Source organism: Tigriopus californicus, chromosome 2 (genome assembly GCF_007210705.1).
Source record: "Tigriopus californicus strain San Diego chromosome 2, Tcal_SD_v2.1, whole genome shotgun sequence".
NCBI lineage: Eukaryota > Metazoa > Arthropoda > Copepoda > Harpacticoida > Harpacticidae > Tigriopus > Tigriopus californicus.
The window spans coordinates 3,531,783-3,545,068 of record NC_081441.1 but is presented as its reverse complement, the minus strand read 5'-3'; the positions used below and the strand labels follow the sequence as shown (position 1 = coordinate 3,545,068).

At 42.9% G+C, this 13,286-nt stretch overlaps 1 protein-coding gene across 1 annotated transcript; it reads left to right on the top strand.

The window, feature by feature from the left end:
• Positions 1–5,703: 5,703 nt before the first annotated feature.
• Positions 5,704–10,991, top strand: LOC131892597 (protein yellow-like; the record flags this gene model as incomplete). The annotated part of the gene is given in 5 exon segments (XM_059242410.1): positions 5,704–5,968; positions 6,161–6,456; positions 6,458–6,709; positions 7,672–8,006; positions 10,734–10,991. Coding segments are annotated over 5 exon segments (1,359 nt in total), but the record flags the coding sequence as incomplete, so codon positions are not given.
• Positions 10,992–13,286: the final 2,295 nt, after the last annotated feature.

Here is a 13,286-nt window from a genome sequence, read left to right as displayed (position 1 = left end):
AATTGTGGATTCATGATAGGAGGTGGGCTCGGACCGTAGTGGCTATCAGTTCGGTCAGTGGCAGTGGTTCGCGAGAAGTGGTAGCGTTCCAGCGGCTCAGTAGCTGGACCAAGTTGGTGTGTTGGATAGGGTCGTGGGGTGATGTTGGTTGACGAGCTTGAATATGTCGAGGGGAGGGATTCGGGGTGTTCTAACTATGAAGGCTTCTTGGCCTAACCATCCGGTACGGGTGGCCGAAATGTAAAACTAAGGTGGTGTTAAGCATGCAGCCGTCAGCTAGAGTTAGGGTGGTTGTTTCAGTTGCATATTGGGGTTGTTCAGTGGTGGTATCATTATAGTAGCTAACTCGCGCCTTCTCTGGCTGTCGGGTTAGCACTAGAAAAGTCTCCGGGCCAACTTGGTGGAATTCCATATCTCAGTCTGGTGGTGCGATGGCTAATGGACATCTGGCCTGAATATTGTCAATGTGCCTTTGATACAGAGCAAATAGGCAACAGGTGGTAACTGCCTTCGCCAATACTCGGACTTGGGGGCACAGGTAGAGCTGGTGTATTTTGAGACAAGTACTCCAGTCCGCCTGGTCTAACTCCTGGTGTTGGGTGCCCTCTTCATTGATGATGAGGTAGTCTTTCTGGCTTCTCACCATCATTTCTTTGCCCTGCAAGGTCGATATGGGCATGGCCAAGTGCCAATAAAACAAAAAGGTCTTCTTCATGTTGTACACGGGCACTGGAACAACTATCCATAACCAGCCATCCTTGATGTCGTGTGGTATGGAAGCTTGTAAAATGCCTCCAAATCCCAGTGATCAAACGCTATCCGGAGTGGGCTATTGGCCTGGTTAGACATGCTCCGGAGTGGGGTCCTCACTAACGCAGGATGGAATAGTTCGATGGTGATCGGCCCGTGCAAGGCTTCCCTCCAGGTATCCAACATGGCGTAAATGTTCTGGGTTGTTTGCATCACGGCATATTGTGAAAGAGATATCAGCGATTCTACCTGGAAGTAGGTTTGGAGTTAGTGGTGTTGTTCAGCCATCCGGTCCTCATATTTCATCTCATGACGGACTAAATCGCTGATGGTCTCATTGAGCCTTTAGACTTGACGGGCACTATTCTGAATTTGCCTCACTGTTGCATCGACGTAGTAGAGCGTATGATCTTACTGGCTCTCTAATTCGTCTATCCGACTGGAGAGATGGTGATTTGTAAACGCTACTCCTAAAGCTCCTCCAATGGGTAGCAAAGTGGAGGCCATGAGTGCGACGGGTCTTTTTTGACGTGTTGGGGAGCGGTCCAGCTGCTTGATCTCCTACATCTTGAATAAACAGTTATCTGAGTTGACCTGGATGCTCTCCATTTGCTTTTGAATAATATGATTATCTATCCTATTGAATGTATCTTTGTCTTTAGATACTTATTAAAATATGTTTTGGATGTGGTTGAGTTGGCTCCATATGGGTGCAATGACAAGTCGGCTAATGATGAGGTTGGGGGTAGTGTCAGTGGCTACCTTTCCTATGGATAGGAATATAGCCGGTTCCTTTTCGGTATGGGTGTTGGCGGTCAGGGTGAGGTGCGGCAGAAACGATAGAGCTGTCAGCAGTTTAGCAGTATGTCCGCAAGTAGCATTGGGAAGAGAAAATTATTTGGGTCGGTAAATTTTGGGTAGCCTGTTGTGGAAGAACAGTATAGTATACAGTTTTCAGTGGACGGACGGATCATGCAAAGACAGAGATTGGTGGAATGGCGTGGTTTCTCTGTTGCGGAATTTTGAGGATTCAGCTGGTTGGTTGGTTGGATCAGAGGGGTCTATGGAAAGGTTAGAAAGTGGGCGTTGTAGTCCTGGGGACTTTCCTTTTTGCCGGCCTTGGTAAGGTCGTGCTTTCAGTTGATTCTTCCTCTGGAGGCTTGTCTCATGAATTTCCTTGGCCAGCGGGGTTTGTGTTGCTGGTCTCCCCGTGGGCTCTGTGGGGCTTGGCGTTTCGCCGGGTGGCCTTGATACTCTCTGTCTTGGTCCTTCCAACTGATTGTCGTTTGTTTGGATGTGATATCTGGCTCCAGGACTGCTGGGCGGGCGTTCTTTCCCTGTTGTACTTGGAGCTCGTTCCTCTTAATAGGGTGCTTCATCGTCAGTGGTTGCGTTTTCGTCAATAGAAGTGTCGGTGAAGAACAATTGGGATCCAAGCCGCTAGGGTTGTTTCCGGCTGACGTATCGACAATTATGCTCGCTTGTTCCAACACTTGACATTTTTCGTACCCTGAAACTTGATTGAACCTTAATGAAAAACATAATCAAGAACTTGAAAAATCTTTTGAACGCAACTGAAAAATCTGAACAACTTGCATAAATTTGCCCATTTTTTCTAAGGAATGACAAGTACACAATAAAAGGGGTAAATAAACCTGTTTTTGGGCTTAGAATCCTATTTGTTTTTTTCCACCCCTGATTATAAAAAAATACAAATGCCTTGAGCCATTAATAAAGAAATAGGACTTAGACAAGTGATTGGCCAAAATAGACTTCCTGATGGTTTTATACTTCCAAGAACTCTTCCAAGTATACTTCAAACAAGTTTCAGCTGAAAAAAACCGTCATAATATTACCAATAAAGAAAGCTGCCTTCTCCATGGCCTTCTGGCTCAGTTCTTCCATATTTGCATTTTGGTTGGAGTCGCCCTTTCCTAACTTGCCTGTATATGAAATGTTATTGACAGCCAAGTTTGGATAAGCCTAAAGGTTTGGAAAAAACGGCACTTAAACCATGAGCCACTGGTATATACAGGGGATATTTGGTTAAAATTGGTATTTCGATATCAAGTAAACTTATTCCTTTCGTTTTCACGTGGTAGCCCAGGTATCTCCAGTTTCCCAAGTGTCACCGCAACTAGATTTTTAATTCTCAGCTCAATGGAAGGACAGGATCCAAAGTTATGCCCTCCCAAAACTCTTTGCATAACTCTCTATGTAACTCTTGATTAACTAGACTAAATCGTTCATTTATGAACCTGTTGATGTATGTATTGCTTTGAGAAAGCATAACTTTTGATCCTGTCCCAATTTGCCCAAAAAAATCAAGGATCTGGGATCCTTCTGAATTGAAGGAAATTGTAATGAGATCACTCACTCCTAAAATATTGATTCAAATCCTCGCATCTCCGTCCATATTCCAATGGTCCAAGCTTTAGCCAATCCAGTTGACACTTGGTTTTCAATGCATTTTATTGTAGTCATTTTACTCAAGAGCACGGCAAGCAAACAAGCCATCTTGTCAGCACTGGCTACCTGAATTGGCGATTTCATTTCTCTGCATCAGGTAACTGAATCTGCTCAAATTTAATTGTAATGGCTCTCAACCATTAAATATCATTTATGTAGTATATTCCTACCCTTCTTTTCGAACTTGATGAATGATCCTGTCCTTCCTTTAAGCTGAAATTTGAAAATGTACAAAGTTGTTCTGACTTGGGACTAATTTCATATGCAAAAGAAGGCTTGACAAATATACCTTTAGTAAAAGGTGAGGTGCTAACCTTTTTAAGAAATCAAGATAAATGCATTAAAAAACTTGTTCTTCAAAGGCCTTGGAGCAGAGAGCTATGCTCTTAGATAACACCTGTAAGTTTTAGAAACTGTTCGTGCATATCAAATCGTACATCAACCATACCATCAATTACGAGTACACTAATAGGATACTCCTTGGATAGCCAAATTTAGTTGAAAACTCACCTCACAGCAACTTCAAATGTCAAGTTTCTCAACCTAGCAAGAAAAGCAACGACCATTAAATTGATAGTTTTTTAAGACATAACTTGACTTTCGTCCTTTACCTTGCATTGCGTCATTCTGCACTATGAAATATTCGGCAGTACTCCAAGTCAATAAGCAACGATTTAGTTTTGGAATCTGTAGTGCACTCCTTCGAGATATTTTTCTTATCAACGTAAATTCGGGGTTTTCGGCATAGACCTTTCGGTGCAAAAAATAGTGTGATTGAATAGAACCGTCTTGAAACCCTTCAGGTCCTATCCATTTTATTTGATTGATCACGCTTGGGTACAACCCTTCACAAAAAGACAATCCATTTCCAAGGTAAGTTTCAGTTGTTTTAGCAACCGAAGCGTGTTCTTCATTCAATATTAGTAATGAATTCCAAGAGAGAGAGAGAATGTAGGCCTGGTACAAGGCCTTATTTGGCCCATTTCCCTCTTGACTCATTCACCCTCGTTCTTTGTCGGTCTCTAACGGATTCGCCAGACAAACCTCGAGAATTAAGGCGAAAGTAAGTTTGTTGTCTGTGTTGTACGATGTTTAGGGGTCCGTCAGTTTCAAGAGCAGCCTTCTTCGAGACATGGAAGCGCTCAAAGAATTGCGCTTTGCCATCAGTTAGCCGACTAATCGGGCTACTTTTTCATGGATGACACATCAACAAGAGGTGCTCCAGACAAGAAATAGTGAAAATGAGCGTCTCGTGAGAAATCAGTTTCAACTTAGCACCGAATATCTTACACTTACCTTTTGGGGGGACTCGTGACATTCATCCTTGTTGCACTGCAGGCAGAAGGGGTTGCAATAAATCGGTGCTCTTCGGAAAACGATCCATGGCCGGGATAGACTTGTTTAAACAGAAAGACGTAAGTTGAGACGGAGTGGAAGATTTCCCCCCGGCTGCATTGTCGGAGTGTTAATACAACGCAGGCCGATGCATGTTCCGTGCAGTTTGTCCAGATTATTGTGATCGATTGAGACAACTGATTTTTCAACTAACTTGGAAATCAAAATCTTTGACCTTATGAATATTTGACATCCATCAGCATCCATTTTTGTCTTGATCATTTGAAATTGCGTTATGCTCTAAATTGAAAATGTCGGTCAAGGTACTGGGCAAGACCGATAAAGGACTCGAGTCTTTTACTACTGCCAGGTCCTGCAAAAAGACTCCTCTTGCGAAGTTCTAGGGAAAAAATGAGTATTTTTTGTGAATCCGGATTGGAGTCTCTTGTCCTTGTAAAAGACTCGAGTGCGACCAATTTCTCCAAAATCGAGTAAAGACTCGAGTGTACTTGGACTCAAATCCACAAAAGCGACAATGTCATGCAGACATCAGCTTTCATTGACATTATTTGCCGCCTATAGAGCCTAGGCAACAGCGTAAATTTGAACAGATTTGACGTTAAAATCTCAAATAACAAAAAAACAGAAAAATGCAAGATTGATTGATCAACAGTACAATCAAGATCAATGTAGATTAGTTCCCTTTTCCACAGACTTTCAGATCTATCTCATTCAATCTCACCATCATCATTCGAATTCAGTCCGATCAAGACTTTTATTTGTTCAATTATGGCTGACATGATCAAAACTTTCATGTCATTGCGTAACCAAGTCGCTCCTAAGAGCTCTCCAGAAGATTTTTTGAGAATTTGCATGTTTATTCTTTTACTTCAGTGTTCTGGGGAGCGCCACGCGTCCAGACTTGCAAAGATGAAGGTATTAATCTTCGAGCAATCCTCATTGACGTGTATTTTGGGCCCCCGAAGAAGTAAGGCATGACGAGTGGATGACAAATAAGCCCGTCGTTACGTCGAAGTTCAGCCAGGATTTTTGTGATGTGGAAACAATAACACACAAGAAGAGATCATTATCATTTCACTGCCGTCGCCATTTCCCAACACTTCCAATAACCATCTGTGATGTTTTACTCGTCGATTTTTTGCTTGGTGTCTCTCTTCTGTCTCAGTAGTGCGGCCAAATCCAATCGAGATTGTGTATGAATGGACAAAATTGACTTATGATCTAAAGGGCCTCCAAGGCCTTGACTCAAAAAGCCATTGGGCTGAGTACAAGGCGGACAATAATGCATTGGGCGAAGTTAGGCACTATAAAGATAAGCTCTATCTAGCAGTGCCACGATGGAAGGACGGAGTGCCATCCACTTTAAATTCCATCGACATGGGAACCCACCCGCGTAAGTGCCCCAAAAATGCATTATTTCACAGGACTAATACTTACATAAATCTCTTTCTTTCTTCGCGTAGGAAATTAACCGTAACCGTAACTTGAATACAAAGGGTTTCTTTTGAAAACTAAGACATTTGAATCTACGTAGAGTGTGAACATGCGCCATTCGTCGAATTGAATTGATTCATTTATGTTCCAGTTGGTTCCTCTCCCAACCTTGAGCCATTTCCAAACATTTTCAAAAACGAAATCGGCCTTTGTTCCAGTCTTCAGAACGTGGCCACTTTGGAGGTTACTCCCAAAGGCCATCTATGGGTGGCCGACACTGGTTCAGTGGCCATCTTTATGAATGCAATTCGCAAGTGTCCGGCCAAGCTGATGGTCTTTGACCTTGAGGCTGGCAATGCCGAGGTCTTCAGTTACGAGTTTCCTGAATCGGTGGTGTCCACCCAAGGAAAACATTCTAATGCACATGGTTCTAGATTACTCCAAGAGGTCGGAGGGCACAGAAAACACTGATGGATTGGACGAATCTCAGATCTCGGACGACATCTTTCAAGGGCTGTTTGTCTATATGTCAGATATCAGCTCGGGCCATGTGGTGGTCTTTGATGCCCAAAGACGAAAATCATGGCCGGTTCTCGTGCCAGCCATGAAGCCCTCTTATGTGACTTTGATGTTCCAACGCCAAACAGTCGGCATGAATTTTGGGACCATGGGAATAGCTTTGGAATCTAAAGCGTCATCGGTGAGTGCTAACTTGGCTCTTATCATTGAGCCCAATTGGTTTTAGATAAGAAAGAACTGATTGGCCCAGACATGTGCGTAATTACTTGGAAGTGTAGATTAAATGAAAGGCTCAGCAATAGTGTTTTGGTTGGCAGAAAACTGATCGCTTTCCAATGAGGAGAGGTGTATTAAAAGGGCAAAAAAGCAAGGTTCTTGAAGTTGAACGAGAAGAAGAACAAACGACCATTGGGACGAGAATATGATATTTTACGACAAGTATAACGAGAAATCATATGACTTGAGTTGTCTTTGCAAACTTCTCAGTACGAAAGATTTACGACGAAGAAGAGAGATTCGCGTTATTTTCCATTTGGCGAACACGTAGTCCGAAATTTCAGGAAGGCACGGAAATGCCTCTCTGATTTATTGAATTGCAAAACAATTCGGATAACACTCTATTTACTTAAACCAGGGCCAAACCTGAAATGGGGCTTTGTCTTGTAAAGGCATTAAAGATATTCGCGCAAGTTATCACTTATTTTCGTTCAATTCTTTTTCTAGCTAAAACAACTTGTCCATTATTTCCATGTGTTTCCTTCACAACATTTTTCAGAATTGAATTAAATGCCAGAAAACGGAACCCATCCTTTATCGATTCACTTTTCCTTCAAAAATTCAATATTACATACATTGTTAAGAACTTCAAAATTTTATCTCAGAATACGATGGTATGACTAGCTACTATTTGCGAGGCAAAAGTATTAATAAACACATTTCTGACGGCGTGGGTGCTTAATGGTTTTGAGGGGAAAAGAAAGTACACACTGAGCCCAGGAAGCATGCTGAAAGGCCTTGATGATTGATGGGTCGTTTGGCCTTGCACATTACACACAGTATTTACATCCCAGTTCTCTGTCTTTCATGACCTGTAAACTAGATCATCCTTATTGACCCTTAACCCCAAAATATTTGTGAATGCAGCCCGCGGAAACGAGATTATTCTTTGGAACCTTGGGAAAAGATCTCTTCGCCATCAGTGTTGCTCATCTTCGCAACGCAATTACACCAAATAATCGCAACCCTGAGGCTTATGTATCTAAAATAGGGAAAAAGAGAGCTGCCACCGAAGGCATCATTGCAGACGACCAAGGGGTCTTGTATTACAGTCTCCTGGAAACGGGAACCATCATGCAATGGAATACCACTGAAACTCCGTTCTACCATAAGCGGGAAGAAATATTGAAGAATGACGCAGAGTTGGAATGGGTGAATTCGCTATCGGTGGACGATGGGAGTCTCTGGATTGTATCGAACAGGTAACCAAGAGCATGTGAAACAAACACGAGGAAAATGTTCCATTCCAGTAACAAACGGTGGCATGAATCACTTCGTACTTGATTTAAGAAATAAGCCATTGGCCATCCTGGAAAACTTTCAATTACATTTCAAATGCAATTTCTCCTCTTCCTGTATAGATTACAACACCTCTCAATGTTTAAGTACCCCATTTTGAAACTTTCTGGCCATTTTGTTGTTGTAATTTGTCCTCGGGAGTTTGGTACATAAATTCAATAATATTTGGGATGGCGTTATTCGTATCCCAGGGCTCCTGCCTTGGGAGTGTTCTTCCAGATCCCAGATTAGCATTGTAGCTACTGCTGGGGCAATTCCGGACTCGAGCCCAAGTGCACTTGAGTATTTAACTTGATTTTCGAAAAATTGGCTAGACTCGTCAAAAAAACATTAAACACAATAAAAATATTTCATAAATATTTCGCAAGACAAATCTTTTTGCTAAAACCGATTGTAGACTGCTTATTGATGATAATCCTAGCTATTTATAGAATGAACTGACTAGGCGAGTGACTAGGAAGGAGTGATGAGGGCAAGCATGAGCAAGGTCGCCACAGGACTCCCCCCAGCGTGTGACTTGGAACGAGTAGGGCCAAAGGTGCAGGGCCGAAGGTGCAGGCCGAAGGTGCAAGGCCGAAGGTGCAGGGCCGAAGTGCAGGGCCGAAGGTGCAGGGCCGAAGGTGCAGGGCCGAAGGTGCAGCCGAAGGTGCAGCGGCGAAGGTGCAGGGCCGAAGGTGCAGGCCGAAGGTGCAATGGCCGAAGGTGCAGGCCGAAGGTGCAGGGCCGAAGGTGCAGGGCCGAAGTGCAGGGCCGAAGGTGCAGGGCCGAAGTGCAGGGCCGAAGGTGCAGGGCCGAAGGTGCAGCGGGCCGAAGGTGCAGGGCCGAAGGTGCAGGGCCGAAGGTGCAGGGCCGAAGGTGCAGGGCCGAAGGTGCAAAGGCCGAAGGTGCAGGGCCGAAGGTGCAGGGCCGAAGGTGCAGGGCCGAAGGTGCAGGGCCGAGGGTCGGCGGCGGACCAACGTGGACCGCCACTGTATTAAAAGACTCGAGTCCTGATTTTATGAGTCCGGAAAAAAACCATGAACTTGTATGAGGCCAACTATTGCCGGACTCTCCCCAGCACTAATCATAAGTCTAGAGCTGTAAAAAAAGTTGAATAAGTTTGGCAAAATAGCGGCTAAAAAAGCTGGGAAAAATGACGAAACAGTTGCAAAAAAATAGTTGATAAAATATGCGGAAAACAAACACTTAGTGGTACGTTGTTTGTTTGTTTGTTCAGAGTCAGAAGACATCTCTCTCGCTTGGTCTGCCATCTGATGATCGGTGTCTCAATTAAGGGATATTCCCGCTCCATTCTCATTGCCAAACGTGCAACATTAATTATTAATTCTCCCTCAGGAATGATCGCAGGTTCGCCCATTAAGCTGTTAAGGCAGCCACTTACGCAATAATTTAAATATTGCAAAGAAACCTAAACTCGACTAGCATGGGTTCCAACTAGGATTCACATATTGGAAAGTTGATGCTCTACTAATACGGAATCCTTACTTAGTGGCGTAAAAATAGATAAAAAGTACCATCTCCATATTTTCTTGACAAATCGTTCAGATTAGAAACCTTTGCGCTTTGGGCAATGCTACGTGCATAATTCTGAATGGAATCTTTAAATCACAACATGCAAATAATTTTTGTTTCCATTTGATTTTGTTTTAGCGTGACTTGCCAAATACCGTTCAAACCTTGGTTGGTTCAAACTTTAGCATCAGTGACTCATCACAGACACTGAAAGATTAATTCAACCACAAATTTAAGCCGATGAATTTGTCAACAGCACTAAAAAGAAAGACGGAAAAAATGTTTTCTTAATAGACAAATGTTAAAATTAAACTGTCTTATTATTACACCACACATCTAATCAATGGATGTCACCTTTTGGTTTGAGATGGTTCAATTAGGTTCAATGTATAGTGACTAAGATATTCACTTCAGGTCAGTTGGTTTAGATGGAAATAGACCATCAAAGTTTCTTACTTTCCATTAGTGTTGACCCTTCTGCCATGCTCTTACAATGAAGTATAGATATTCAAAAATGAAATTGAATCCGTCGTTTCGGATTTTCCATCCTTTTGTATAACTTGAGTAGATGCAGAGTGTCCTCTCAAGCACTCCTATCTATTCCGTAACGTACCTGAAAAAAAAAGAACTACTATTTCACTTTCATGGCTGATTGTAAATAAGCCACCATGAATACCAAGACGAGCCGATGAATGGTTTACACTGCAAACGTTAAAAGGATGGCGTGGGTAGACCCCTTTTAAATGCAATGCAAACCAACTTGGCAACGTTCGGCCAGACTCTGCATGAACACAAGACTGTCATTTTCTTCCACTTACATACTCACAAAACTTAGCTGAAACTTGAATGGAAAGGATGACATCGAAAGAGCTCCGACGAAAATCTCTGAAAGTAATCAGAGACGAGCAATTCGCGTAGGCTGTCAAATGGAGCTTTATATGAACGAATCCTGCCTTCCAGGATGATTTGCACACGCCGAGCGTGTCTTTTTGTTTATATATTTTCAAAAGGTCCGTGTAGTAGCTTGAAGAGCGCCTCCTGCAACTTGAAAGCCGACTGTAAAGCCCAACAGTACAACTAATTCCTGTGCAAATAATGTGTTGTACATTCTCCTGCAGGTTCCACAGATTCGCATGGTTTGAATTGAGTTCGAATGAGTCCAATTTCAAGATTTTCCGCTTTCGACTTCCTCGAGTGAATGATGTGAAACCCATGAGTTACGTCTGCGAATATATTTCAGATTCCAGCCGAGTGCTCGCCAACATCATTCTGATCCTCGTTGTGTTAAATGTTGTAAAAGAGAGCTTTTTTAGAGTCAAATATAGCTGATGTTGAGCATAGAACCCTAAATTGTCAGATAGATCATTGACATGGTAGCAAGCCAATTTCCTGATCGGGGGGTATGGAGCCAAACGTTGTCATAAGTATGTTTAACCCATGCTCAAACAAAGGCAAAACATTTATCAATGTTGAGCTTAAATTTGTGAAACCTTAATTTACGATGGATTTAGATTTTCAGGTTCGTTTCACCTGGAGTGTTGGGAGGTCTTGAAAGTAAGTAAAGTAGAGCTATTTTTCTTTTCGTACCTCAAACTTCACTCTATTTGAGAGGGTCTTTTTGGTTTGGATGGTCAACATCCAAGTGCAACCTCAATGGTCTTTTGTCCAATTGAATCTACCAATTGGTGTGCTATCATCATATGAATTTCAAATTAAGAGAGACAACAATAATGCTCTTCACTGCAAATCTGGAAAAAGTGGTCCTATGTGATAGAAAAGTCAATACTAACATGAACAATTTGAATGTGTCGGCTTTAAGATAAATTGCTTTAGATTTTGATTAGAAGGCATTAGTTTGTAGAAATGACGTTGATCCAGAGGCTTCTTATAAGCTTGTAAGTCTTTGATCAAAATTCCAGCTTAGACCTACAGTAAGGTTGAAACTTCTTGTGGCGGTTTTCTTTACCTTGATTATAACCATTTCAGGATCAAAGTATTTTTAAACTAAAACAAGGATACCCTTACTCAGAGGATTGTAAATGGCAATTGGCTGAGCTAGCCGAATTATTCTGACAATAGTTCAGCCTTACCAGATCGTTAATTCTTGGATTGACTAACTCTGAAGAGAGCAATCAGCTTTATTGATTTACTATACGGAAAAACGGATGAGACATGGAATACATGTACAGAGAGCCGAATGGAACGACTCCCTGGGGAGCCGAAATATAGGGAATTGAGGCTGAGAGAGATGAAATATAGTTTAGTAGAAAAGATGATTGATTGTTTAGAAGACTTTGTCATGGCACTAATCACACTCAATCACTGAAAGGCCTTTTCCATTTATTATGGACACACATCACTGGATGTTTTTAGCAGATGGTGATATTGCCATCAAGCAGGGAGATTGGAAACTTCGTCGATGCGGCTGGGAGTGTCGGTGGTGTTGCTGCCCGGTGGTGTTGCTGCCTGATGGAGGCAGCAGGTCAGCAGGCTGTACCACTCTTGTCAGTGACCATGGTGTCAGCTCTGACCCTGCTAAAGTGCAGGAAATCCAAGACTTCCCACGGTCAAAAACAGTGACTGATGTGAGGTCCTTTTTGGGCCTCGCCAATCAATTTGTGTTCTTTGAGCCGGACTTATTGCATGTAATAAGTGACATTCCACCCCTTCTCAAAAAGGGAGTTTCCTTCCAGTGGCTCAGTGTCCACGAAAAAGCATTTTGCTAAGCCAAGAAATTGCTGACTTCTTCCCTCCTTGTGAAGCCATTTGATGAAAAACTTGAGACTTTTCTGCTATTGGACGCTTCAAGGTTACACTGTCTCGGCTTCATGCTCATGCAAAAGGAGAAGAATGGACATTCACGAGTAGTGCAATGTGGCTCGTTCAGCCTGACGCCTGCTCAGCGGAATTACGCAGCCATCAAGCTCGAGTGTCTTGCAATTTTGCGTGCAGTGCACAAATGCGAGTTTTATTTAAGAGGATGTGCATTCGCTGATGTGACAGATCATAAGCCTCTCGTGGGAATTTTTGCAAAAGACATTATTGACATTCATAACGTGTGACTTGCAAAATTCCGTGAGGCCCTCTCATCTTTCTCTTTCCATATCAAGCAGACGCATGGAAAAGACAATCTCATTGCTGACGCGCTATCACGCGCTCCGCTGTTCCCATGTGAGCCACATCACGCCAATTGCTTGCCCCAAGTTGTGTCTCACAAAATTGACCACCTTGATCACAAATTTACCTTCATTCTCTCCTCAATTGATGAAGGTTACAAGAGGTTGATTCAATAGGTGCGGTATCATGCATCTGCGCAGGATCTGCCCCCTACAAGTTCAGCTTAATCCTTCAAATCTTTATGGTGCGACCTCAGCATTCTTCCTGTCAAAGGTGCTGAGCTGCTCCTTTGTGATGGGAAAATTGTCCCGCCAACGTCAGCTCGGCCTGAAATTCTACGCCGGCTTCATCTTTCCCACCAAGGCGTGGAAAAAACTAAACTGCATTCGAAGCTTTTTGCATGGCCAGGCATGGCTAGTGATATCAAGGGCATGATCGACGCATGCACCCAGTGTCCGACATACCACCCTTCTAAACCAGTTGAGGGTGGCGCTCCCAATTATCAACCAGCCCCATGACCTGTGTGGGACTGAATATTTTCTACTTTTCCAGCC